Below are 26,674 nucleotides of genomic sequence, written 5' to 3'. Positions count from 1 at the left end.
CCATACACAAAAGATGGAGTCAATTTGTCTACACAGCATTTAAACAATATATTTGATGAATTTGCTACAAAATCAAATCTCAAAATAATATATAATTTTTTATAAAGTTATTGAAAGCGGTATAGGGGGTAAAGTTTATGACACTATTAAATCCCTGTACACAGAAAATAAATTTGCAGTAAAAATTGGCTCCAAAAGAACAGATGCAGTTTGAGTCTAACACTGTTTAACATTTACATCAATAAACTAGCAGCGATGTTGGAACAATCTGCAGCTCCAGGTCTCACACTTCATGATACCAACATCAAGTTCCTGCTCTATGCCGATGATCTAGTTTTGTTGTCCCCATCCTAGAGCTGCACTATCAGAAATGGGCACTGACAGTCAATCTGAATCTGCATTTCAGAGGAGAGCCAGACCTCAGGGAAAAAGCCAGAGTTACTACTTCACTCTGGGCAACACCAGACTAGAACAAAAGGGTTCATATAATTACTTAGGGGTTGAAATTAGTGCATCAGGGAGTTTCAACCTGGCCATAAACACACTATGTAATAAAGCTTGGAGAGCTTTGTATGTAATCAAATGCAAATTAGGAAAAACAAATATCCCCGCAAGAATTTGGCTCCAATAATGCTTAATGGAAGCGAAGTCAGCCCGATTTCGAAAACAGAATTTAAAAAAACTGGGATAAAACTCTCTTTTTTATTCTAAAAGTTCGCCCCAAACACACCAAACAATGCATGCAGGGCAGAACTCGGTATATTCCCTCTGAAAATTCTAATCCAAAAAGGTCAATTAAATTTTGGCAGCATTGAAATCAAGCTGATACATATTCCAGCAGTGTTCAGATGTCCACCCCCTGGACCAGCTGGCTCGGAGGTACACGGAGCTAAACACCACAGTCAGTAGGCCTCAGAGCCGCCACAGACACAATCCTCGGTCATCAATCAAAAGATTTGAAACTAAATTAAAAGACGAATATACAGAACAATAGCGAAATAAAAATAAAATTCAACACAAACTCCTCTGTTATTAATCCCTGAACAGAGATATCCAATTGGCCGAATATCTCAAAACAAAAAATCCAAAACTAATTTTAACAAAATAGAGGGTCAGTGACCATGAGCTGGAAATTGAAAGAGGTCGACATTTAAAATTGTGGAGACCAAGAGAGGAACGTGTCTGTACACACTGCCACCACCACACAACAGAATTACATTTCTTATGTACATGTCCCAAATATAAAGACATACGAACCAAATAGGCTTCACTACCGAGGACAAAAAGCTTCCTTTTTCATTAGAGGAAGATACAAACACAGCATGGCTAGCAGCTAAATATGTCTTCTCCTGCCACAATATAAGGCAAAATAAGTTATATATAAGTTGTATATATTATCATTTTTTATTATTCTTTGATTTCTTTTTCTTTATTTTTTTAATTTATTTTTTAATATTATTGTTTCAATGTTCCTTTGAGGGACATGCACATAATTTGTTTATTATCTGCAGTTATATCATAATGATCCTGTTCACTTGTATTATTATATCTGATGTATTGTTATTATGCTTTGGCAACACAGATTTATTTTTCTTTTTGTCATGCCAATAAAGCAAATTGAAATTGAGAGAGAGAGCGAGAGAGAGAGAGAGAGAGAGAGGGAGAGAGAGAGAGAGAGGATAGACAAGGAGATGATGGCAGGGAAATAGGAATTTGCTGAGGAGCACAAACATTGAAAAGTGGGCCAAGGAACTATTTCACCTGTCAATATACCTGTCACGTTGTAGGATAGGTTCCAACCTTCACTGGCAACTTTAACCCTTTTCACACAGAACTGAACAAGAAACTGTACTCCTCTATATGCTTTGGATGTCCTGTGAGTTTGTCATTCATTTAAATCCTTTGCAATTGACTGATTGCAACTTAAAGGAATAGTTTTGGATGTTTTAGCCCTCTAACTACAAATTGTGTACACTTTACTGCCATCCATATTTTAGAGTCTAATATAACATTTTAGATTGATTCCCTTCCTCCCAGGCAGTCGCTAGTTTGCATGCATCTCAGAGCAGTATGAAAATGAGACTTGAAACCTGCCTGAGATAGATATTCAGTCACAAAGAACATTTGCTGTACTTGCCTTTAATTTTTACCGTGCTACGTCTTTGTCACCTCACGCTACAGTTGCACGAGGCTGTTCTGAAGACGTTTGGTGGTTTTGAGTTCTTAAGGAAAGAGCAAACATTTGAGAGTGATGTGTGTCAATGATTTTCAGCAGCTGACTCTGACATTTTCAAAGTTGGGTTGAGTTTTCCACAGGCACTTGATGTACCAAGAATGACATTTTTTTTTTTTTACTACAACTCACATGTTGGATGTAACCATACATAAATACATATTTGCTATAATAGATCATTTATTAAAAAGCATCTCAAAGATGATTTTCATACCATGCTGATATGAGCTAAAGCCAGTGGCTGTTGAAAGATCAATAAAGTGATTGTATACGGTACTTTGGAAAGTAACCCTCAGTAATATAAAGTGTACATCATTTGTAGTCAATGGGCTGACACATGCAAAACCATCAATGTGCTTTTTTTAAATCACCAACTATCAAAAATTTAAATCCCATGCTGATAGAAAAGACAGATGTATCTAACCACAGTCAAAACTGTGAGAAACTCTTTTTTGGGGGCAATTTTTCATCCTGAATGTGAAGAGGCATAGGGAAGCTGAGAGAAAATGATTTATTAAAAAAGTATAATGTGAAAAGTTGTAGTTCTATGGAGATACTTTTATTTTATTTGGCACATATTTTAAATAATGTGACACAAAACAGAAAATAATCAATACTATATCTGTATCAGGCATGCCCAATCTACCGCATGCAGCACACTATTACGATGCATTTTATAATACAAACCTCCATATTTTCAGCCACCTTGTATGTAGCCCTTTACTGAAGCTGTATGCATAGCAGGGATGACTATTTGGTGAGTCTAAACTTAATGCATTTGCACAAGAACATACATACAGAATAAGGAGAAAAGAAAGTAAGAGAGCACATATCCTTCCTAGGCTGCATAATTCTCTAAATTGGTTATTTTAATAACAGAAAATAAAATAAAAAAAGTGTAAATTGGCATCTTAATTAGTATTACACACATATATATATATATATATATACATACATATATATATTGTCTGCAATCAGGCTGATTATGATAGCGGCCATGACTTTCCTGAGGGAATCAAAACAAGCACTATAGGTTGTCTCTGGGTTTTCGCTGCATGAAGTTGAACCTTCTCTCAGTTTCTCCAGGTTGCACCACTGGGAGACTTCTGAGTCTTGAATTCCCGGGGGGAGGCGCCATGATGAGATTTTGAAGGGGAATAAAACTTATTAAATGTTCCTCAAATTACCTAATCATGTTGAGAGTAAAGTGTTTGTGGTAGTGAGAGGAATGTATGTGTATGTTTGATTAAAAAGAAAAATATGTTGCGTTCCTGGTGGGTAATGTGTGTGTTTCTAGATGATAAAGGGAAGCATTGAGAGAGAGTGAGAGAAGATATCAGTCTGAGGAAAATCTGTTTCAAAGAGCAGGAGGGATCAGGAGATTTACCTCACGCTGCTTCCCAGTAACTTTTTGTGATAAAATATTTGGTTGGCTTCTGGCGTCTTCCATTAACTGTGTGAGATTCTCAGCAGCATTTCTTAAATGGTGCTGATTAAGTTAATCATCCTGCTGTGTACGTATGCGTTCTGAATTCCCTTCCCTTCCTCAACCTCTTTTCACCTTTTGACTTTCACTTTTTTTGTCTTTATCCTTATCACCTCTTAAACTTTGACCTCATTCACTCTACCTTTTTTCACCTACATATCTCTGTCTAGCTTATTATATATATATATATATATATATATATATATATATATATATATATATATATATATATAAATATTAGCTTGTATTTTCAGGAGATGATACATTATTTTGAGATTGTTGAGCATGTATCTAATTTGGAGCAGAATAATCTACAGATTTAAAACTAAATACTTGCAGAGATCCAAAGAAAACCAATAATATGTCAGAGGTTATCACTAAGAGGCTTTTTAGCAATGCAGTTTTATTTATATAATACTTTTCATGGAAGAACTACCAAGTTTCATGAGCCCTTCAGAGGTTTTTAAGCTATTTGCGATGTCAAGCTCACTGAGGTTCATCGTTAACATCAGATAGAAAAAGCTGTGACTTTTACACTGTTTAGAACCAACCAGAGGTGCCATCAGTATGTCAGCATTTTCAAACTCATTGTCAATCAAATGTTTGCCTTCAGTTTTTCAAAGATTTCTTCATTCAACTTTGTGTGACACTGAGGCCTGTGCCCATGCATAAAGATCTAAAGATTTACAAACAGGAAAGAAAGTTGGTAGAAAGTGGTTTATACTGGATGTACGCACCTTATGTCTGACACTGTATATACAGTATGTAAATTTTTTTGAGGTAAAGGCACCATGAATGAGTGCACATCCATTGTACTTCTTACAGAAATGTTAAGTTTCAAGGCAGCCATTTTTCCCTTGGGTTTTCAGTTTTAAGGGCGCTAAAAAGGTAATAAGGAAATATTTGTATCCACAACCAGTGACATTACTTAGCAGATTCCTCTAAGAAACCTTCCTTAAATGCTTGTGAAATTTGACAGAAATTCCACAAGTGTCTAACAGAGGAAGCTTCAGGACAGTGATTTGGTTCTCAAAAGAAAATGCCAGAGAAACATCTCAGATATTTGTTTGTAGTGTAAGTTAAAATGTCTTCGCACATAGCAGCATAACGTCATTTTTTGGAACAAAACGGCAGCCGCTTGTGATTGTGCATCACAAATCTGGTGCAAGTTGTGAAGTAAACAGCAATGTCAGTGCCAAAGTTAGCTGTATCAGAGCCAGCGTTGTCACAGCACTCCTATGTTTTCCTTATAGTTTCTTTTCTGTCTCTTTTTCTGTGGCATCTGGCTTCATGCTGTGGGCCGCTGGGAAATCACGTGTTTGGAGTTTCTACACACACACACACACACACACACACACACACACACACACACACACACACAGTATGCAGGCATATGCAGAGATACAGAAATAGACAATCTTTTTTTAACAAAACAAGATTAATTAACTGGAATTATTATGAGTGTGTGTGTGTGTGTGTGTGTGTGTGTGTGTGTGTTTGTTTTCCTGGTTTATTTTGTTATTTCGCTCACACGCTTACACACACACACACACACACACACACACACACACACATATTGTATATAAACACACTCACACACAGACACACTTACATTTTTACATGGACTCCCCACATAGCTCACCTCACTCCGGCCTCATGCTCAAACAGTTGTCAGTGTTATAAGTGCTGGTTTTACTGGTGCTCATAAAATACCATTGGTAATGGCAGCTATGGAGAGCGCGCACACACACACACACACACACACACACACACACACACACACACACACACACACACACACACACAATCCTAATTATCTCTATGGTTTTCAGCGTTTTTTTACAACCCTAAGTTTCATTACTGTGTAAAGTGTATTAAGGTATTAAAGGAGAAATCCGGCGCAAAATGAACCTAGGGGTTAATAACACATGTGTACCGAGTCGACCGTTCTCTGGGATATGTTTTCATGCTAATCAAATGTGACCAGTTTTATCGCAAACCGCTAATTAGCTTAATCAGTTTATATAAAAGATAATCTATAAAGACAGTACCGTTCACGTATACAGGCAGGCACCAACTTGGGAAAAGAGTCACGATCAGTCGAACGACAAACGCTTGAGCTATGTTACTGGTTAACTGTCTGTACACTTACAAAGTTGTGAATGCTTTGGTTTACATGTAGGGACCCTCATTATGCTACTGTGGAAGTGTGGTGATATTTTGAGCCTTGTTAGTGGTACAGAAATAGCGATTTCTTTTTACTTTACCCGTGCCCCGACGACTAGCGTAATAAGCTAATTAGCGGTTTGCGGTACTGTCTTTATAAACTATCTTTTTAATAAACTGATTAAGCTAATTAGAGGTTTGCGCTAAAACTGGTCAATTTTCGATTAGCATGAAAATATATACCAGAGAACGGTCGACTCGGTACACATGTGTTATTAACCCCTAGGTTCATTTTGCGATTTCTCCTTTAACGTCCCTTCCACCTTCCAGGCAGAGATTTTGGTAATCCATCACAATGACCACGATGTTTCATTTTATTGTTGTGAAAGTGACATTGTTGTCATATTTTAATGGAGTTGAAAGTGCACATGGTTTAAAACGCTTGTCACGTTTATCGCATCATGTACAGTATAATGATTTCCTGGAGAAGAATGGAAACAACTGGCTGCACCCTAGTTTATGTGATGTGCACTAAGTGGGCTTAGACATAGATACAAGTGTTATTATTTGAGACAATTTAACACTGACAATATACAGTAAATAGATGCCTACAGTAAAGGTTTTCTATTCTGTCCACCAGGCTGTCATGAGGACTGCTCAGAGTGCCATGGGCCGACCCAGCAGGAGTGCGGGTCGTGTTCGGACCCGGCTGCCTTGCTCAAAGACGGGGAATGTGTTCCTGACTGTGGCGCTGGTTTCTACAGTCAAGAAGGCGTCTGCTACGGTAAAGTTGACACATTTACACACATTCAGTATTTTATTGTTTCTGCATTGCATTATGATCTATTTTCTGCTTCTGTGGGCACACTAATTGGACTCTCTGATTCTTAATAACAGAACGTATTATTGTTAAATGTCTGTGCAAAATGGCACAAGTCTTTTTTTGTTTACCTGAGAATTTTCAAATTGCAGAAGAAAAATTCATTTTTACAGAAAATATCTTAATGTGACGTCATTTTCTCTGAATGTTTTGCCATTATCCTTAAAATATAAAAATAAGATACAAAATATCAATTCCCCCATCTATAACAGGAAACATAGAGTTCAATTCTAAAACCTTAAAATGTACGGAAATATATGTTGGGCTGCAACCAATAATGCACAATTCATACTTTATATGAATAATAGGGTTTTCAAAAAAATGTTCACTGTGCAGCTTCACTTCATGAGGAGTGAAAGTTGATATTTAAACAGACAAATTAGACGTCACGGAATGTGCCGATGCAGTAAACAGAAAATAGGTTTATTGTTCGCGGTCAACTGGAGGTGAAGGTTTGTTTGGGTTTGTTTTTTTAGCTTCCCGATTGAGCTTGTTGCCAGCATCCACTTCACATGGTGCCAAAATGATAAGTCAGCAGTACCTAGAGTTAGCAAACAAACAATTTTAAAAAGTATAATAATTAGCAGTTCTCTCTTGCACTAATGAGGATTCAGACGCTCTTTGAATGAGGAGATCCTGTATGAATATGGATGGTTTCTATTTTTGAGTGGTAAGATGAAGAAGAGCAAGAATAGGCCTCCCTCGGGGTGATGGTGAATTTAGCAGCACAGAGCTAAGCTCTTTCTTTGGTTAAAAGCACCTGGGGGGGGACTCTTCAACTCCTCCGGCTTATATGGAGGACTGGAAGCCCTCTTTTAGAAAATGTCGAAGCTTTCTGGAAAAAGGTCAAATCCATTAGAAGTTGCCAGTTTGCGCTTTGAGGTCTGGTTTAAAATGTCAACACAACAGAGAGAGAGCTGAAGAGGTTTTGAACAACACATTTTTTTCTCCTCAAGGCTTCCTGGGTTAGATGTTATGCTTCTCTCTTTGTGTCCCCTCCAGCATGCCGTAGGAATAGATCTCACTGATTTCAGCCTCTGTTTAGATGGAGGCAAAGATCTGTTTGAGCATGTGTGCATCAAAGTGTCATGTCAATATGGAATTTTACACATGCACGCACGCACGCACGTACACATGCGCACACACACACACACACACACACACACACACACACACACACACACACCCTAAATTGGGAATTCATTTCTTTCATTTTGTGGACAGATTTCGACTTTTTAAGGACTTAGAATTTTTATATCTTATCAATTAAAAAAAACAACTAAATACATATTGTACTTGGCCAACAATTGAAACAAAAAGTTGCACTACAGTAACTTCCGTGGTGGTCCTCACTAAGTGACAAAGTGAGAGTCAGCACACCTCACAGACTCGTTTACAGACTTTGCCTTAGCACAATGCATTTCATCATTCTGACCAGAAGTCATTAACACTTGCTTCGGTTCACAGCCTGTGATTCGTCCTGTGCCTCCTGTTTCCCTGACAACCCCAAGTGCATGAGCTGTCTCCCGGGGACTGCTTTGCATCATGGGAAATGTATTTCCCAGTGTCCAGCTCAGCATTACCTGGACAACCACAGCAGATGCAGAGGTAGGCTAACTCTTCAACACATATGCTACATAGCTGTAATTATAGTGCTCTTCAAGTAACATGTCATGAACGAGCGAAAGTAGTAACCATCTTTAAACAGACAGTTCTAGGTCAGTTCCACCCTTTTGCTTTTCTCCTCAGCCTGTCACAGCTCCTGCGCTTCCTGTTGGGGTCCCTCGGTATCCCAGTGTACCTTGTGTCCAGGTGGGCGCCTTCTTCACCAGGGCCAGTGTGTGGAGGCCTGTGGGGAGGGACTCTACTCCCAGGACAACACCTGCCACAGTAAGAGCTTATATCTAAGCATTTTCAAGATTATACAAATAAATACATTTCCACTGTTAATCTGCACCCTGGGCGCCTCCTTAGGGAGGCTTTCCAGGCGTGTCCAGCTGGGAGAAGGCCTCGGGGGAAGACCCAGGACTAGGTGGAGAGATTATATCTCCACCCTGGCCTGGGAACGCCAGTCAGAGCTGGCTAATGTGGCTCGGAGCTGCTGCCCCCCGCGACACGACCCTGGATAAGCGCATGACGATGGATTGATGGATGTCAATCTGCTCTTTTGACTTTTCATCTCCCCTGCTTTTAGATTGTCATCCCACATGTCGTTCCTGTGTGGGACCCTTGGCCTCAGACTGCCTCCGCTGTCTGAAACCAGAGGAAGCCCTCCTGCCGCAGTCCACTCACCACCAGCACGGTGTCTGCACAGCCGGGTGTCCTGCACACAGTTTCCTGGATTACATGCAGACATGCAGAGGTGAGTAGCTAAGGTTTAATTTGCTCCTTTGTTTGGGAGGATCAGTATCTGCAAGACTGAGCGAGGGTGTCTCTGCTGTTTCTGGGCATGGCTGTTAATTAGTTACCACCCAATTAGCAAGCCAAGCATCAGTCACTTTTCTGTTTCAAAACAGATCAGGTAATCATTAACACTAAAGTCTTTTGTTCAAACCCATTGAAAGCCAAGCAAAGTTCAATTATAACACAAAGCAAAATCCATGACAAAGCAAACAAAATCATGCAAACGTCTAATAATTTGATTTATCTGTAGTGATTTATCAAATAACAATGCCAAACATTTGTTGATTTGAGCTTCATGTGCAGATTTTCACTTTTTTAACTGATTTCTGACAAAGTAATCAGTTAAAACATTTGAGGCTCTAGAAACTTGCAGTGAGCAATTGTCTTCCTTCTTGGACATGTTATAGACTAAACAATAAGTTGCTTGATCAAAAAAATATTCAATAGAGTAATCAGTGATTACCAGCCAAAATGTTAATTGTATTTCAGGTTTCGCCCCGGCCTTTTTTTTTTTTTAAATCTCAACCTTGGTTCATATTGTTAGATGTCCCATCACAACTAATACCTCTGTATCTTTTATTGCCGAAAGGTGTAGTAGAGTCTACTGTAGATGTTATTTGCACTCCAAGCCAATAAACATATGCTACATGTACTATAAAAAGAGTATTATAGCAACATACAGAATCTCAAAATCTTTCCTCTGTTGGCAATTTTGGCACAATACTAAAAGTTTGGACTCACATTTGTTCTTGATTTGTTGCTTGGAGGGTATGTAGTGTATGTTTTGGTGTGTGTGTGTGTGTGTGTGTGTGTGTGTGTGTGCGTGCGTGCGTATGTGTGTGGGTGGAAGCTCTTGATATAATACTGTTTGGAGAATGAAGATAGTGCGTGTGGAGACACCTGATTAGGTTGTTTGTGAGTGTGAAATTGTGCATGTAATGGGCTAATTTTTAAGATTGGTTTTAGGTTTCAGAGGATAGTCTGTCAAGTGAGAATAATTATCACCCACCTACCAACAGACAGACACACACACACACACACACACACACACACACACACACACACACACACACACACACACACACACACACACACACATGCAACTACATTACCAACTCCTTGCCAGTATGCCAGGGGATGTTTTTTTTTATTTTTTAAATGAAGCGGGACGACAACGAAAAAGAAAAGGGAAATAGAAAGACTTTCTTTATCTCCCTCGTACCTCTAACCGTGTGCTGTGAAATTCTATCTATTTACCACAATCACCGCTCTGCTATCGTCTTACCTCCCTGTTCAGTCTTTGTACCCACTGACCGTACTGCGTTCAGTATTTGTTCTACCTGCTCACTCTTCCTCGAGCGCAGCCAAGTCATTTGCCAACGCTGGCGTTTTGTTTAGCTCTACTTTCTGTCTCTCAGCTTACTTATCATCTGCCGGAGCTGCTGTTACCTGAAATGAGGTAAAGCCCATGCTGCCAAACAGCTGTTGTGTACATTTAGGTTGAGTTTTAGGTATTTAGTTGACAGAATGAGACTTTCAAGTGCGTCATTAACAGGCTAAAAGAAACCAGCATAGACTGTTTGTAGGAAACAGAATTTGAACAGCGATATCACTGATGAAGATGTAAGATACAGGAGGTGTAGGTCTAGATACATGCAGTGTTGCAGTATCATTTGTTGATGTAGTGAACAGATATACCTTGGACTCTCGAGAAATGAATATACAATACAAAGCTTCAGTACAGCATGCACTTTTGAGTTGTACTATTACCCATCATAAAAACTTGAAACTGGACTAGGGGTATGGGGATATGGATGCTTTTGCTGCCTTTCTTAATTTTTGGGATTTTAGTGTGTCAAAGGAGATATGAAGAATTTGAAGACAAGGCAGGTTGCATTCTGGGTAGGTTGATTGGGATTTCTCACAGCATTGCAGTCTGTTTACAGTCACTGAGCAGCTGTGTTACAAGGTGAGAGAATACGTCAATTACAGGGTGCTCTGAGAAATATTTTTACAGTGTCTTGTTAGCTTGTTGGTTCCTGGGTTCCTAAAGCTCGGAAATATTGTAATTTGTTGCTTCTGTTGTTGGTACTTTTTCCTCCAGTTCCTGTGTTGTTTCCTTATGTGAGGAAAGTGAGTGACATTAAAAACCTTGTTGGTTTGCTAGCAGTCACAGTAGTTCCTAAATTGGCGTTTGCAGCCTATTTAGGAGTCACAAAATGATTCTACTTGGCACAAATTAGTTATAATGCTTTTTACATTTTGAATAATGGATATTTAGAAACCTCTGGGCTCCTTTTTAAAAAAAATACATCAAGTCAAACAGCCTGAATACAGAAAGTCAAATTCTTCATTCACATTTGAGTAGTCTGCCAATTGAATGCATCTCTGCATCTTGTATCTTGAGTCTGTATCACTTTTGATTTTAAGGATATTGAGCCTGAAGCCTTTTAGATTGTAGCATGATTTGTCTCCTCACCACAGTTTACTTTTAAGTTTAGAGCAGGCCAAGCACCGATGAAAATTGTGTTTACTCTACCTGGATTGAATAGCCGTTAGCAGTATTGGATTCCCTTAATTGGAAGAGACAATTACAAATCGATGAGTAGTAGTTGGATTGGCGCGTCCTCTAACACCTTTTCATCTGTGTGATCGCATGGGACTGATACTGAGCCAATACTGGGGGTTTAAGCTCAAGTTAAAGGCTATTATCACTAAATGGAAAATGGTTTGTAGTAAGAAAATATTCACATTAACAAGAGTTATATAATCAAAGGAGTAACACCAGATTAACCAGCAAAAAGAGCAGAAAATGAAATCAAAAAGCAGCTTTAATGGAAAATGTTTGTTTAGGTGTGACTTAAAAATCCACATGCGGCAAGGGGAATAGGACAATAAAATGTGCCTTGAACTGCATGCTTAGTGATGTGATTTAAATTATATTTCAGCAATCTCTAAAAATGTAATATTGGATTTTTGCTGTTTTTCTGCTCACACTTTGAAAAAATGTGTTTGTTATACAGAAAATTGGATTTGAACTGCTTGTCACAGCACAGAGTCACTTTGTACATCAGCTATTGTGTCTGCCACTTTTCTTTCACTCTAAGCTTCCTAAATTAGGCTTGACAAAGTGAGCTGAGGATCAACTTGATAAATGACGTCTCATTAAATCTCTATTCACAGTAATATGTAGAGCATTTGTTCCATTCTGCCTCTATTCTAACTTACAAAGGTTTCCCTCAGTGGAGTGTCAGTGGGTTCAGGTGTACGACTGGGAACAATGGAGGCTATTGTACGTACGTGCGTGCGTGCGTGCGTGCGCGTGTGTGTGTGTGTGTGTGTGTGTGTGATGCTCTGACAGATACTTCAGACCACCTCAGCAGCTACTTTCCTGGAGCGGAGGAGGAAGGCATGTAAACATGCACATTAGACTCACAGACTCCAGCCTTTAGGTGCACACACACACACACACACACACACACACACACACACACACACACACACACACACACACACACACACACACACACACACACACACAGAGTGATGTACACATTAAGTGGGCCTGAGATGACGAGCTGTCAGGTATCTAAGAGCAAATTCCAGGCTGAAAATCCCCCTCCTCTCCAGTCTGCAGCCCTTCTGAGCAGACAGATAGTTGGTGTGTAGGAGGTTCTTATATACAGTCTTTGTGTTTAATGCTGTTCGATAGAACAGTTAATGCATTCATATTTTGAATACATATCATGCAGGTGAAATAAAGGTTGTGGCATGTGGTGTTATACTGTACAGTTGTTTTACACTTGGACTGTCTTATAGGATAGTTATGAGATACGTTTAGTGAGCTATGACAGCTGCAGCAGAAAGAGGAATCAGCTCTTAAGACAATTGAGACGATGACAGGAAGCGGCCCTTGTTTATGTATTTGAAAATCCACTGCCATGGTCTCTCATTTAAGTGGCCGGACTTCTAGCATACCATAACACAGCAGAGACAATGTGATGACACTTCAGAGGAATGAGATATTACCCTCCAATTGTGTTTCTGCCGTGTAGCTCACAGAACTCTCTTCTGCACTAATGTAATGATTGGCCCTGTACTGTACCAGGAGGATCGTTTGTGGAAGGCATTAAGGAGCACTCACATCCCCAAACTAAATCACAATCTCATCGACTGCACCCACCTCTGAGCGCGTGCACCAGATAATGTGTGATGAGAAATTTGGGTATAACAGGAATCAATATGTGCTTTCTGCCTGCAACAAATTAGATATCCAAGCTGCAATAAAAGAAGGAGAGACTGCCTATCGTTCTTATTCTCTCCTCCTATTAATGAAAGATGTTTGACAGGAAGCCTTTTGAATATGCCTCTGAGTGTGTGTTCGGTTTTTACCTGTTGATATGAAGGTTTGTGTGAACTGAATGTGTGTGTATGTCCAAGATGAGACTTGTTGGTGGGTTCACGGAAACATATAGTCTTATCATCTCAGCTAACCAATTAAGTTGCCATATTTTGTTGGAGAAGAAAAGGGCTTATGGGTAGGTGGCAGGGAAGAAGCTGGGTGATGATGCGACGTGAGATCGAAGTTTCTGCTGACACTGCTGTGACTTTTCAAGGTCCCCGCTTTGACACTGAGGTGTTCCCAAAGGGTAAATCGTTTTTGTAAATGATATACACGCCTGCACGCACACACACACACACACACACACACACACACACACACACACACACACACACACACACACACACACACACACACACACACACACACACACACAGGCAGTGCAGTGTTAGCTCAGGTAGAGCTCCAGTCTGTTCCTGCCAGTGACTGTCATGCAAAGTGTACACAAGACCCAGATACAGCTGACAGCCCTCTGAAAGAATCCAGAGAGGAGTAATTATAAACACACACATACTTGAGTGCATTTTCTGTGTACAAAAAAAGGTCAGGCAGCACACACACACACACACACACACACACACACACACACACACACACACACACACACACACACACACACACACACACACACACACACACACACACTTGTCACTCCTGGCCAGTTGGTGACAGGCCTTTTGTCTTTCATTCCCACCACCACCACCACCACCAGCCGGCCGACTCAGCTGCCAGAGCTGATAGCACTGCTCAGTTATTTGTCTTCACCCTGCCAAAGCAGACATCAAAGGCTGCACAAAAGGCCGGTTTCAGGGCAGCAGTGGTGTGGGGTGAAGTGTGTGGGGGCATGTAAGAGAAGGGTAAATAGCCAGGGTCAGAGAAGTTGCATGCCTTTGAAGCCCAGTGTAGAAAAAACACACAGCAAGCACAGGAATGTTGAAGTCGTGGCCAAACCCTTTACACATAAAGCCAAATGTAATACTGGTTAATAGTGGCTGCATTAGGGAACAGCAGAAACCTGTAGATTTGTGTGTAAATAAAATTCATGTATCCAGTAAGAGAATTCAAACCTAAAAACAGTAAAATAATAACTCCTGTAAGTCAGTGAGCTAGCTCTCCATCCACATGAGCATAATGGTGCCACATTACATGATTTCTGAATAGTAGCAAGTTAATCCTGGCTGCCATTTGGAGCCAAGTCACCTGGTGCAGCTTTAACCTCCCTACCTGCAAGTTCCAAATCTATATCCTTTAGATATAAATCATCCTAAAATGATCCTTGTAAAGGTTTTATCTTTTATCATCTGAACTAAATAGTCCAAACTAAGCAACAGAGCATATTTCAGAAGTCTTTGCTGGCTCATGGCCATCTTGGGTCAGGCTCTCTGAGCTGGCACCGACTCTGATGTTAATGCGTGACTTCTGGAAGGAACAAGATACAGCTGAATGGCTGCAGGATAACAAAAATAGTGGCGAAGATTGGAGTTGGATTGCAGTTCAGGTCCAGATATATTGACTACTATTTGTAAGTATATATCTTTTTTATAGCAATAAGAGCATAAGACATAAGACATTTTATTGTAGGCTTAAAACAAAATTACATTTGGTACCTTTCAGTAACCAGAAGCAATAGAGAACAAGATATAAACAAGATAATAAATAATGAAAAGAAAAGGTATTGCACAACACACTATATGTATTTGATACAGTGTTGGGGTGCATTAGCAGCAGTTGGGGGGTGGGTGGTAGTCCTCCTTCAGTCCTCCTTCATTCACTTTTTATGCATTTATGCTGCATTGCTGCTATATACAGCCAACAAACCCACACGGCTCTCAGGTGACTTCTCACCATACTGTAAAAGTAAGCTCCTGGTTCCTTCTGAGCGCCTAATAATTTTTTTCCTCTACAAACAAAACCCTTTCCTTGGAGATGCAGCAAAAGTACAGAGAGTTATAGACCAAGAAAAAAGGTAGTCCACTCATTTTGTCATTTTATTTTTGTTATAGCAGTAGAAAAGTAGTGAGGAGGCACAGTTGGCAGTCGAGCATCCTCTGTCTCTAGCCACGGCTTGAAAATGTGAACTTTTCTCTGTGTCCTTTTCAGAGTGTCACCCCTCCTGCTGGCTCTGTACTGGGCCATCTGCAGACAACTGTACGTCCTGTCTCTCCCCGTCCAGCCTGCACGAGGGCCGCTGTGTCCCCAGCAGCCCACAAGGCTTCTTTATCCAGGACAACCAGTGCCAAGGTGAGAGTGTGCACGCACACACACACACACTCACACACTCACACACACACACACACACACACACACACACACACACACACACACACACACACACACAAACACACACACACACACACACACACACACACACACACACACACACACACATTATTTATATACTTTTAAGCATACCCATTTACATGGTGCATTCCCCTGTCCCAAGCTCAACCTAAAACCTTAAACTAAAAGGCTTTTCTTTAGAAGCTGTTTGAAGGGACTCAAGAGACTTATGAGCTGTGTGCTTTCTGGTGTTTTTGGGTCCAGACTAAAGCTTTTAGTTCAGTTCAGTCAGCATAATAAAAAGCACTGATATTACAAACATTCATTTAGCCCAGAGCCCGAGGTGTAGGTGTTAGAAATTCTGTTTGTGTTCACCACATAATTAGATTTTTGGGTAATGTCAGCGGTGAAAGCTTTTCACAGCTTGGTGCTAAAGTGTAATCAGCGAAGGCATACTTTATTATATACATTTCTCAAAAATACAGTTTTAATTGTTTAGTTACTGTTACATGACATGTAAACTAAATACCATAGATAGCCCTAGAAGAAAAAAGTACTCATATCATTTTCTTAAGTAAAAGTAGAAATACCACAGTCTAAAGGTACTCCATTACAAGTAAAAGTCCAGAATTCAAAATGTTAAAGTACTATTGGCAAAAAGTACTTAAAGTATGAAAAGTAAATCATTTCCAAAGTGTCATCTTTGATCTCATTGAAGCAAGACCACCCCTTCTATGTCCCGTCTACCAGCACACAGAATCTTAAATGTTAATTTCGAGGCAAACAAAAACCTGTGGTAAACATCATTAAATCTCTTTATAGTTTGTTTTTGTTACTCCTAACTTTGGCTGAGTAATTGAAATGGCAGACACAGGCGGATACCTAGACAGTAAGGAAGAACGATGGGCACAGATTACCCCCTGGGATTTCAAAATAAATTGGATCTGTTTGTCCTACTTTACTGTTGATTGGCTCATTAGAAGCTACCCAGATACCCTGAAGAAGTATTGTATTTCTGTCTTTAAGAGAGTAAACTTTTACCACAAAGTTGTGTTGCTGGTGACTTTGTATGCTTGGCAATAAGTGTGTAGTTAAAGCTCCATTAATCAATATTTCCTTTATAATGGCAATGAATCAAATGACTATGAGTAATGTGAAAGGGATGGCTCGTAACGACAGAGCCACAAAGGATTATCATCAACTCTGCAGCTTTACTGAGCTTTTTTAGCTTCATTTATTTAATAATCATTTGTTTGTTACTCTATGGTTCAGTCTCAGTGTTTTCCTCAACCTTGTTTGCAGCAGCAGCAGACAGCTGTTGACTACAAGCTGTCAAGCAAACAAGCTCTGATAAACACACTGTACACTACCTCCCCAGCTCCACAGAGTAGACACAGTTAGAGACTAGCATGGGAAGAAAGAGGAACATCAAGCAACTAAAGAGCCAGATATTTTTCTCAGGAGTTGGTGGAGACCATAAACAGAGTTTTCCTTCATGCCTCTGTTCCTGTCGCCTCCTAACTTTCGTCACCGCTTTTATCCTGATTGTTTGCTGGATTTTGACCCTTTTCTCTCATACCTTCCCTTTGTACCTCTCCTCTCCCTGTCCCCCCCAGCATGCCACCCATCCTGCCAGACGTGCTCCGGGCCCTCTCAAGCTGACTGCACCTCATGCTCCCCTCTGGCCTCCCTACAGAGTGGCTACTGCAGGACAGGCTGCCAAGAGGGGCATTTCCTCAACGCTGTCAATGGAGAGTGCCTCAGTAAGTCAGCCTGTGTGCGTGTAAATGTGTGTGTCATTTGTATGCCATTTGCATGAAGCTTTCACCAAATACGCCATGAGTGCTTGTATTTTTAGCCTGAGTGGCCCCAGTGGGTATAAAACCACAAACTCTGCCCACTGAGCTTTGTACGAACACTGAGACACAACCAGTCTTTAGCTCTAACAACCTGCATTATTCATGAGAAATGCCAACCATCTCTGTAAAATAGAAGTTCTTGGATTGATATTTTTGACTTAAAAGCTCTGCAGTCTGTTTCTTTTGAATTGTTGGGTCTCAAATTATCTGCAGAGCTGCAAGCTGAAGTAGAAGTCCCTGTTTCTACTGTGTGGAACAGTTAGACACAAAACAGGTTCTCTCTGTACAGTAGCTTATCAACTGGCCAAGATTTGTTTACGGTGGTGATTTGTAAAGGGTGCCATATTAAAAATAATCCACATTAATTCTTATAATTAATGCTTGCTCCACAGGAAATTTATTATAACAATTAAAAAGAATATTGTTGAAATTCACTCCTGAAACTAAAAAGATCACTGAAATCAGTCAGACCAGTTGGCAGGATTTGAACCTTAATGTTTTCATCACTTAGAATAATTTGAATTATATCAGCTACTGCAGTTGGTCAATTAGCCGTCTGCAAATAATATATGAGAATAGAGTAGCATGGCATCTCAAATATGCCCTAATTAGTTTCTATTATATATACTGAGGTGACTGACAGTTGGAGCACTTGAAGTCTTGAATGGACATAAAAGTGGTTTATTTAATAGAAAAAAAACATGTGCATCTGTTTCTGAAAAATATGGTTCTTTGATTGTTTTTAAAGGTACAGGACTGTTTCTGTAAAAATTAGGGGATATAAGGAGAGAAGAAGCTATGAGAAGAAGCTAAGAAGAACCTATAGTAATATTAATTTCCTGGAAAATCATCTGTGTCTATGTTGAGGCACTTTCCTTTAATAACAATAAAAGAGAACTTCAAAATGTGAACTTAAAGTGGTGAAAAATACATCTTTGACTAGGCCTTTCCTTTATGGCTTTCCATAAACGTATCGCCACCTTTTGTTGTAATTTTTAAGAAAAAACTTTTAATGAGATTCTCGCTCGCAGTTAGGCTTTTCAGAGAAACTCTTCATGAAACATCCACCGGGATAGAGACAAGTTTTTTTTTTAAACTTTGCTAATAAACACCAGCCTAAGATACTTCACACCTCCCTGCCCCACTTCTCTTCCTCTTTGTCAGGATAAACAATTATAAACTACTGGACAGAAGATAAATAGAAAAGGGAAGCTTGCAGTGTTTTTGTGTAAATGTAGCTCCTGCTGCCCTTCTCCCTCTCGCTGGGTAATGCAATTCGTTTTTACCTATCTGGACCACTGGCTGTAGATTAAAAACAGGCGTGTTTACACGATGGAAAGTCAGCATGGAAGAGATAGAAGGGGAATCTGGGGAAAAAGATAGATGCATTGATTTTTAATTACAGTTCTCGGTGACACACTGTTTGGAGATGTAAAACTACAACCAGATCTTAGTTCTCATACACACACACACACACACACACACACACACACACACACACACACACACACACACACACACACACACACACACACACACACACATATTTGTTTGCAAACACACTCACACACAACCTAATGTTAAATGGGTCAAGCTCAGCCAAACTATGGTTAATAAAAGATGACTTGAGGCACTACTGGGCCGCAGAAATACTGGGGTCATCATTTCTGCATGGAAAGAACACACACACACACACACACACACACACACACACACACACACACACACACACACACACACACACAGCCTTGGATTCTCTATGTCCACCCAGCTGTGCCTTTGCTGTTACATAACCGTCTTAAGGCGATGAGGCTTTCACTCTCAATCACGAGTTCATAAATCGGTCTTTCTTTCACTTTCTCTCTCTTCCTGTGTCTTCTTCTCATGTGATTCATATTTGAGAGCAGAAGCGCTCTTGCTGCTCATACTAATTACAGCCAGCCACTCCAGCCATGCAGAAATGCCCACATCAATTAGAGACTGAAACCTGTATATCTTATACCAATGAAAAGAGACAGTGATGCTGAAGACATTTGTTACTGGGTCAGTGCTTTTCCGTAAATACCATTTTTGTGAAAGAGTAAGATTTAGAAAACAATGATGCTCTGGTTAAGTAGGTTACGTAGGTTTAGTTGGCTAAGTGAGGTAGGTTAAGTATGTTACATGTGTTAAGTACGTGGCCTAGGTTAAGTACGTTATATAACAAATCAACATCGACTTTTGATTTTACACGGGACACAAACAGTCTTCTGGGTGAAAGTCCTGTGTTTGTTTGATCCATCCATCCACTCCGACCTCCTGGACTTCTGCAGGCTTAGATTAGAAACATATTTGTGATACGTCAAAGACAAATGTAATCTGAGACAAAATATGTTTCCTTCGAAATGTCATTGAGAAAGCAGTTTCGTTGTATTGGAAAGGATTTTTTAGGAGAAAGGGCTAGACTAAGCCAGGCTGCTAAAATGATGACAACAATCCCAGATGAATGATGACAAAATGCGTGTTGTATCGATGCAAATGGACTATAGAGTATGTAGGCTCATACCACTTTTGGTTTTTGCGACTATATTATAAAAATGCAAACATTGGAAATTAACACACAACTATAAAATTCATAACTTGGAATCAAGACCTGCAATGTAAACAAAGTTCATATGGTTAAAATTAGAAAACAAAAATCTTTGCCGTTCACACTGGGAGCCTGCGATGTGAGTCTCACATGAGGAGTAATATCAGCTGCAGTGAGAGACAGTTTCACTCTCTTGCCAACCAGCTGCCGCTCACGCTCAACCTCCCTCTTTTCGCCATCCCTCTCTCGCTCTTCCTTTTTCTAAAATCCTTCTTTTCTGGTGGAATGAAAAACAACTTCTGAGTCACACAGAAAACGTTGAGATCTGAAAGTCCAAATTAAGGAGAGTTTTCTGGAACCCTTCAGCTCAAAGCTTTGCAGCTACACAAGTTTATTTTTGCGTCATAATTGTGTTGAAGCCATTATTTAACAGAATACAAAGCTTAAAATAGACCAGCACGTTGAATAACAGGAATGCATCACCATAGAAACAAGGCATACCAGTATTGAAATAAAATACATGTTTTTTTGCTTGTCAATGACACCCTCCATGGAAACACATTTAAGACAAGTTGTTGCCTACAGCGACAGCTGCTGTCGATGTCTCCTTTCATGCATTTAGCATGTGTTGATGCTTAAGACCAACATTAATGCATTACTCTGCTAAACAACTGAACATGGTAACTCCATTTAGCAAACTATAGGATAAAAAATGTGTCTTTTTACAGCTATGATTGGGAAACCCGTTCCCACATCTTTGTACCTTTGGGTATATTGTTTCTGTTCTAATTTACAAAGTCTGCATAGATTTGTTAGCACATTATTAGTAACACAGGAAGTAACTTTTCCGTGTGACCCTGAGCCGAGGTGATTGAGCTCACGGAGGCCTTGTTTAATATTTACAGTGGTTAACATTGTAAAAGCTCCAATTCATTTGTCTTTCATCTACCCTGCAGTGACCTATTACATCAAAATGAGAGAATAGAAGAAAATGAATACAATATGAAAATATGGATCTGGAAACGTCCTTTAAATCTCTGCTGGCTGTAAAGAGAACAAAAGTAAATAGCTATTTTAGAAGTAAAATAAAAACACTGACTAAGTTAACTTACTAAATGTGCAGAAGATGGGAGCACAAAATACTTTTGTATAGGAAGATATTTGTCATTTTCGAAAGGGTCCTTTTTCTTTTCTGGGGAATTACAGTTATGTTCCCATACAACAAAACTGCATTCTCAATTATGTTTTTGAGGAAACGTGTTTTGTCCCGGATTACTTTTGTTGAAAAAAAAAAAATGTTTCTAATCAAAGTCTGCGTTCAAAGTCTGTTTAGGGGGGTATGGGTCAAAAAACACAGAACAGTCCACGTTGACTTATTTTAACTCATGGAGGTAAGGTACTTACGTAATGTACTTAATTTATGTACATAACTTATGTTGCGTAACAGATGTAGGCGACTTATTTAACCCAAACCACGATCTTTTCCTAAACCTAACCAAGTAGTTTTACCAGTTTAACCACTTTTTTAAAACTACGGCCGCTCCACAGCGTACACCTCGTACGTAATCCGGGGGAAAATACTTTCCCTCAAAATGTTATTGAGAGTGCAGTTTAGTTGTATGGGAATGGGTTTTTTTTCCGGTGAAACCAAAAGTCATTGTGACTGGTTTACGTAACATGCTTACCTACTGTACTTCACGTAAGTAATGCACTTTTTATTTTATTTAATTATGTAACAAACATACTTGTTTTAACCCAGACCATCATCTTTTATCTAAACCTATGCAAGTAGTTTTGTTTCAATTCACAATGTTAAAACAGCCATCGTACAAAAGGATATGAGGCGCTGTTCTTTGTGCCTTAACACTTTAATTACAGTATTGTTAGCGTCATCACTAACTGCTGTGGCTTTTAATGTTCTGCACATGATGTGAACATAATTTAATTGTTGTTGCTGACCAGCTTCTTGCCAATTTGGAAGTTAAAAAAAAAGTGTAAATAAGTCCACACAGATCAAGTCGTTGGTTGCTCTTGTCCCTAATTTATATAAGAAATACCTTAAGACCTCTCTTCACACACATTTGTTCGGCATCTATTCTGAGTTATGCAGGCCTTTGTTTGAGTGACATAATTGAGCTAAGTTTGAATAATGTACAATAAGAAAAGTTTCTCCCAACCAATTTCCAGAACAATCCTTATCATAATTCTGACATCCAAAACAAGAGCAGAACTTTTTCTGTCGTGGGGGGACAGAGCCAGCAGTGAGAAAAGTAGGACTTTTTTAATAGCTGCATCTGTAAACCCATTCTTTGTCATTCTTTGGCAACATGTCTAGACAGGTTGAAGTCAGTGTCGGAGAACCACACAGCATCTCTCTCTGCAGCACTCTGTCTCTTTATACGCCTTAAGCTTCAAATGAAGATGATGTCCCACTTTTGTTCCTCTTGCTTTCTGAACTTTTGCCGCACTCAGACTCAAAACAAGTCTTATTCTCTTTTCAACTGCACAAAGTCAAAAGGAAGCAACTAATTGAGGGACATTAAAGTCTTGATTTTCCTGTATGACATTTGTTAGCGACAAGTTGTTGTTTCTGCTCTATATATTTGAGTAGATTCAGGTATATATCCAGCCTTCATCCAGTCTATGTGTCATGCATTTAGAACTCCAGCATACCTTTTTATGTGCTTCAAAAATTGTAACTACACTATAAAGAGGGACTCTGGGGACCCAAATCAATACCATTTTAGTTTTATATTCAGTTTTATTCTGCACAGTCAATAATCCCTGACACCTGAGTTATCTTATCTCCACGATGGAGCCATTTGTTTAGCGCCCGGAGCCAGATTGCTTGCAGAGTGTTGGCAGGAGGAATGCTGATACGTGTTTTGTTGTAAAGTGATGTGATATGAAAGGTGTGGATTGGGAGATGACAAGAGAGGAAGTTCTTTTTTGTTCTTCCACTTCTTCTTTTGCTCTGTTGATATTGGACCTGCTTCAGAAGGAGAGTGTGACTCACCTGGGCAGATGCCACGTTCAGGAACTTTGAAGCTCTACAAACGTTTGTCAGAGGAACAGCTGCTCTGGAGGCTCAAATAATCCCAGTCTGAGTTAAATGTCAGCCACAAAGAAATAAAGGCAAGCAGACGAAAATAGCTGTCAGACACATGAAGAGAGATCAAAACATTTTCCCATTTAATTAAAAAGTTTACAATCTACTGTGATATATAATTGACCCTGTTAACAGAAAAGTCAACCAATTACATGTCTTGAAAGAAATGTCTGCTATTATTAGATTAGACAAGAAAAGTGTACTGCATGGACTTTATCTGATTGGTTTTCTAAATGAAAGTTGCCACCAGAAATTCCTAAGGCAAGGCATAAAGGGCAAGGCAGAATTATTTTTGGTTGCAGTAGAAGTGTTAATTTCCTGTGTTTTGGTTTTTATTTATCCCATAAACACTTGGTTTCATATTCAGGTTGCTCGAGGTGCTGTTATTGCATTAATTCACTTGTATTTTTAGGGCCCGGGCGCCGACAGCGGCGAAGGCCCTATTGAAACTGAAGGAATTATTATTCTTCCGGCAAATTAATCGCCTTTTTGAGGGGTTTAACATACTCAAAAACTCACCACAATTGACAGTTGCATCAAGCCTGGTGAAAATGTACGTATTTTAAGGGTTTCGGGAACAAGCACACAAAAATGGCTCGCTAGTGCCCCCTACAAAACTTAAAAATGTAGCCCCTGCAGTACGTTTAACATAGACTAACGAAACATGGTACACATATGTAGCATGTCAAGACGTACAAAAAAGCTCATTGGAGCTATACCCTAAACCCAACAGGAAGTCCGCCATTTTGACTTAAAAGTTTGAAATTAGTGCAATTTTGGCCATTTCCACATCATACTTTAACAAACATCTCCTAGAGATTTCATCTCATCAACTTCAAATTTGGTCTGTGCCATTTTAAGACGTTAAAGATGAAAAGTTATTAAAAGGGTCGTCTTAGGGCATGGCCATGGCGGGGCGGCCATTTTGTGCGTTTCGCCATCGAAACAGGAAGAGGGTGTAACTTGAGTGTACATTAGGTGCTTTCCGATCGGATAGTACTTGTACTTTTTAGAGGAAAAGTACACTTCTAAGCAGTTCTAAGAACTACTCTCCCCCAAAACCTTTTTTTCCGTTTGCATTCCCACTGGCCAAGTGGCCATATGGGACTGGTAGGAGGGGTAAGGGAGTGACGCAAGCACTGCAACGGTCTTTGCCGGTGAGCCGCAGGACACGCTTGTGGAGTTTAACTCCGAAAAGACAGTTAACCACAGGTTCCCGTTAATCTTATGATGGACATGTGTTGTGATATTTAAAAAAAATGAACTGTCAACGGCAAAATAAAAGCCTCTTATTTACGAGAGCGGTCTGAGAGACCTCCAGCTTACAGCGAGGTGTCTGAGCATGACTGGTCGAGCAACGAGCTAGAAGCCGGGGCAGGCGCCTGCTGGCTGTCGCCTCACTTCATGGAGCTTTTGAACTCCGAAAACTTTGAAGCAAATTGTCAATTTGGCATCAATTTACGCAAGACTGCCTATATTCGAAATCTAAACAGTTAATTTCTCGCCTAAAATGTTGTCAGAAGTGAATTTAATGATGAATAAGATGGTGAAAATTGTTAAAAATGTCCTGTTGTTGCTCTGTCTGCAAGTTTCCGAGTTGGCAGTGGGCGTGACTTATATGTTCGACCAATCAAGTACACCTAGGAAAAGGGAAAAGACCCTGCTCTGAAGTAGGACCTAAAAAAGTACGCTACTGAGGCCAGAGGAACTTAAAAATCCCCAAATTTTTCCTGTCGGAACACGATGAAAAAAGTGTCCTAGGAACGTTTAGTTCTAAGAACTGCAAAAACCACTCCGGTCAGAAAGCCCCTATTGTCCAATTGGCTCGAAACTTTTCAGGATAAGAGTCCAACCCTGACAACATCTACAGGCCTATATTTACTCAAAGTCATAGCGCCCCCTAGTGGCAACAGGAAGTAGACCTAAAAGTCAAGGTGCTAGACTTTAACGAACTCTTCCTAGAGATTTCATCCGATGGATTTCAAATTTGGTCTGTACCATCTCAACACCTCAAAGATGAAAAGTTATTAAAGAAAAACTTTTCATGAAATGGTGTGGGCTTGGAGGCCTTTTTGAGCATTTATCAATGAACGAAGAAGTTGTTGTAACTTTAGTGTACATTGTCATATCTGCCCGAAATTTCTCACGTTTGACAAGGGTCCAGGCCTGAGGTCATCTACAGGGCAAAATTGACTTTTGGTCATAGCGTCCCCCGATGGCAACAGGAAATCCGCCTTATATGACAAACATGAAACTTATAATGTGTGGTCTACATGTGATACTGAGCTGCCCCCTATACTTTAACAACACCCATGAACTTAGGTCACACCCCCCCTTGTATGGCTTTTGAACCGTTTAAGGTAGAGTCTTGTGTGAGGTATCATTGAACTCAGCAGAGAGTTCCTTCTTCATTAGTGATGGTTTGGCCCGCCCCCTTATGCTTTAGCCACGCCCCTTTTTATAACTAATGACCCGTTTGATGTAGACTATTGTGTGAGGTATCATTGAACTGAGCAGAGAGTTCTTTTGTCATCGTTCATGGTTTGGCCTGCTTCCTATGCTTAAACCATGCCCCCTTTCATAACTTATGACCCGTTTGACGTATTATTGTGTGAGGTGTCATTGAACTCAGCAGAGTTCCTTTTTCATTGATGATGGTTTGTCCGACGGTCGTGCAAATACACGGGCACATGGAGCAGCATCCACCAGTAACCCTGACGCACAAGGAGGTGTGAGGGCCTGTCCAACGCTGCTTGCAGCTTTAATATTTTATTATAATTGCTTTTAAATCCATTTTAAAATCTCTTTTTACCTCACTTTTCCTTTAAAGCATGTCTAAAGTCTAGTACAACTCTTCTTGGTCTTCCACTTACTTGTAAACGGTTAATCCACTGACATACTAGTTTTGACCTGCAGCTAGTTACCTACGAGAATGCCCAGTCATCAAACCAACAGAGAAAAGATCACCTGTCACATTTTCTGACTAAATCCAGATCTTGTTGTCACACGGTTTGATATTCGTCTGCTTTCACCTTGTAATCACTCCAAACTTTTCTCATTTCCGTTAATCCTTCACAAAGAAAGAGGAGTACTTTCATGGTCTTAACATTTCTTTCTAACACCCGTACGTGACAAGCCTCTTTATCTTTTCCCCTCACCTGGCCGACACACAACTCTTCACCTGCAGAGCCCCTGTTGTTCTGCTTTTCTCTGTAGATAGTTATCTCGGCACGGACGGATAACTTTAAGGTCCCCTCCACTGTGCCAGCCAGACACGACCCAGACAT

General features: G+C 39.9%; 1 protein-coding gene across 1 annotated transcript in view; it reads left to right on the top strand.

The window, feature by feature from the left end:
• The window catches only part of fras1 (Fraser extracellular matrix complex subunit 1), a 258,103-nt gene that overhangs the window by 124,900 nt on the left and 106,529 nt on the right, over positions 1 to 26,674 (top strand). The window contains exons 14-19 of the mRNA XM_078251454.1: positions 6,526 to 6,669; positions 8,233 to 8,373; positions 8,515 to 8,655; positions 8,960 to 9,127; positions 15,671 to 15,811; positions 17,467 to 17,613. Of these exons, the coding sequence (XP_078107580.1) occupies positions 6,526 to 6,669; positions 8,233 to 8,373; positions 8,515 to 8,655; positions 8,960 to 9,127; positions 15,671 to 15,811; positions 17,467 to 17,613 (882 nt within the window). The remainder of the gene's footprint in view (positions 1 to 6,525; positions 6,670 to 8,232; positions 8,374 to 8,514; positions 8,656 to 8,959; positions 9,128 to 15,670; positions 15,812 to 17,466; positions 17,614 to 26,674) is intronic.

Source organism: Sander vitreus, chromosome 5 (genome assembly GCF_031162955.1).
Source record: "Sander vitreus isolate 19-12246 chromosome 5, sanVit1, whole genome shotgun sequence".
NCBI classification, from domain to species: Eukaryota; Metazoa; Chordata; class Actinopteri; order Perciformes; family Percidae; genus Sander; species Sander vitreus.
This window is presented reverse-complemented; position numbering and strand designations above follow the sequence as displayed.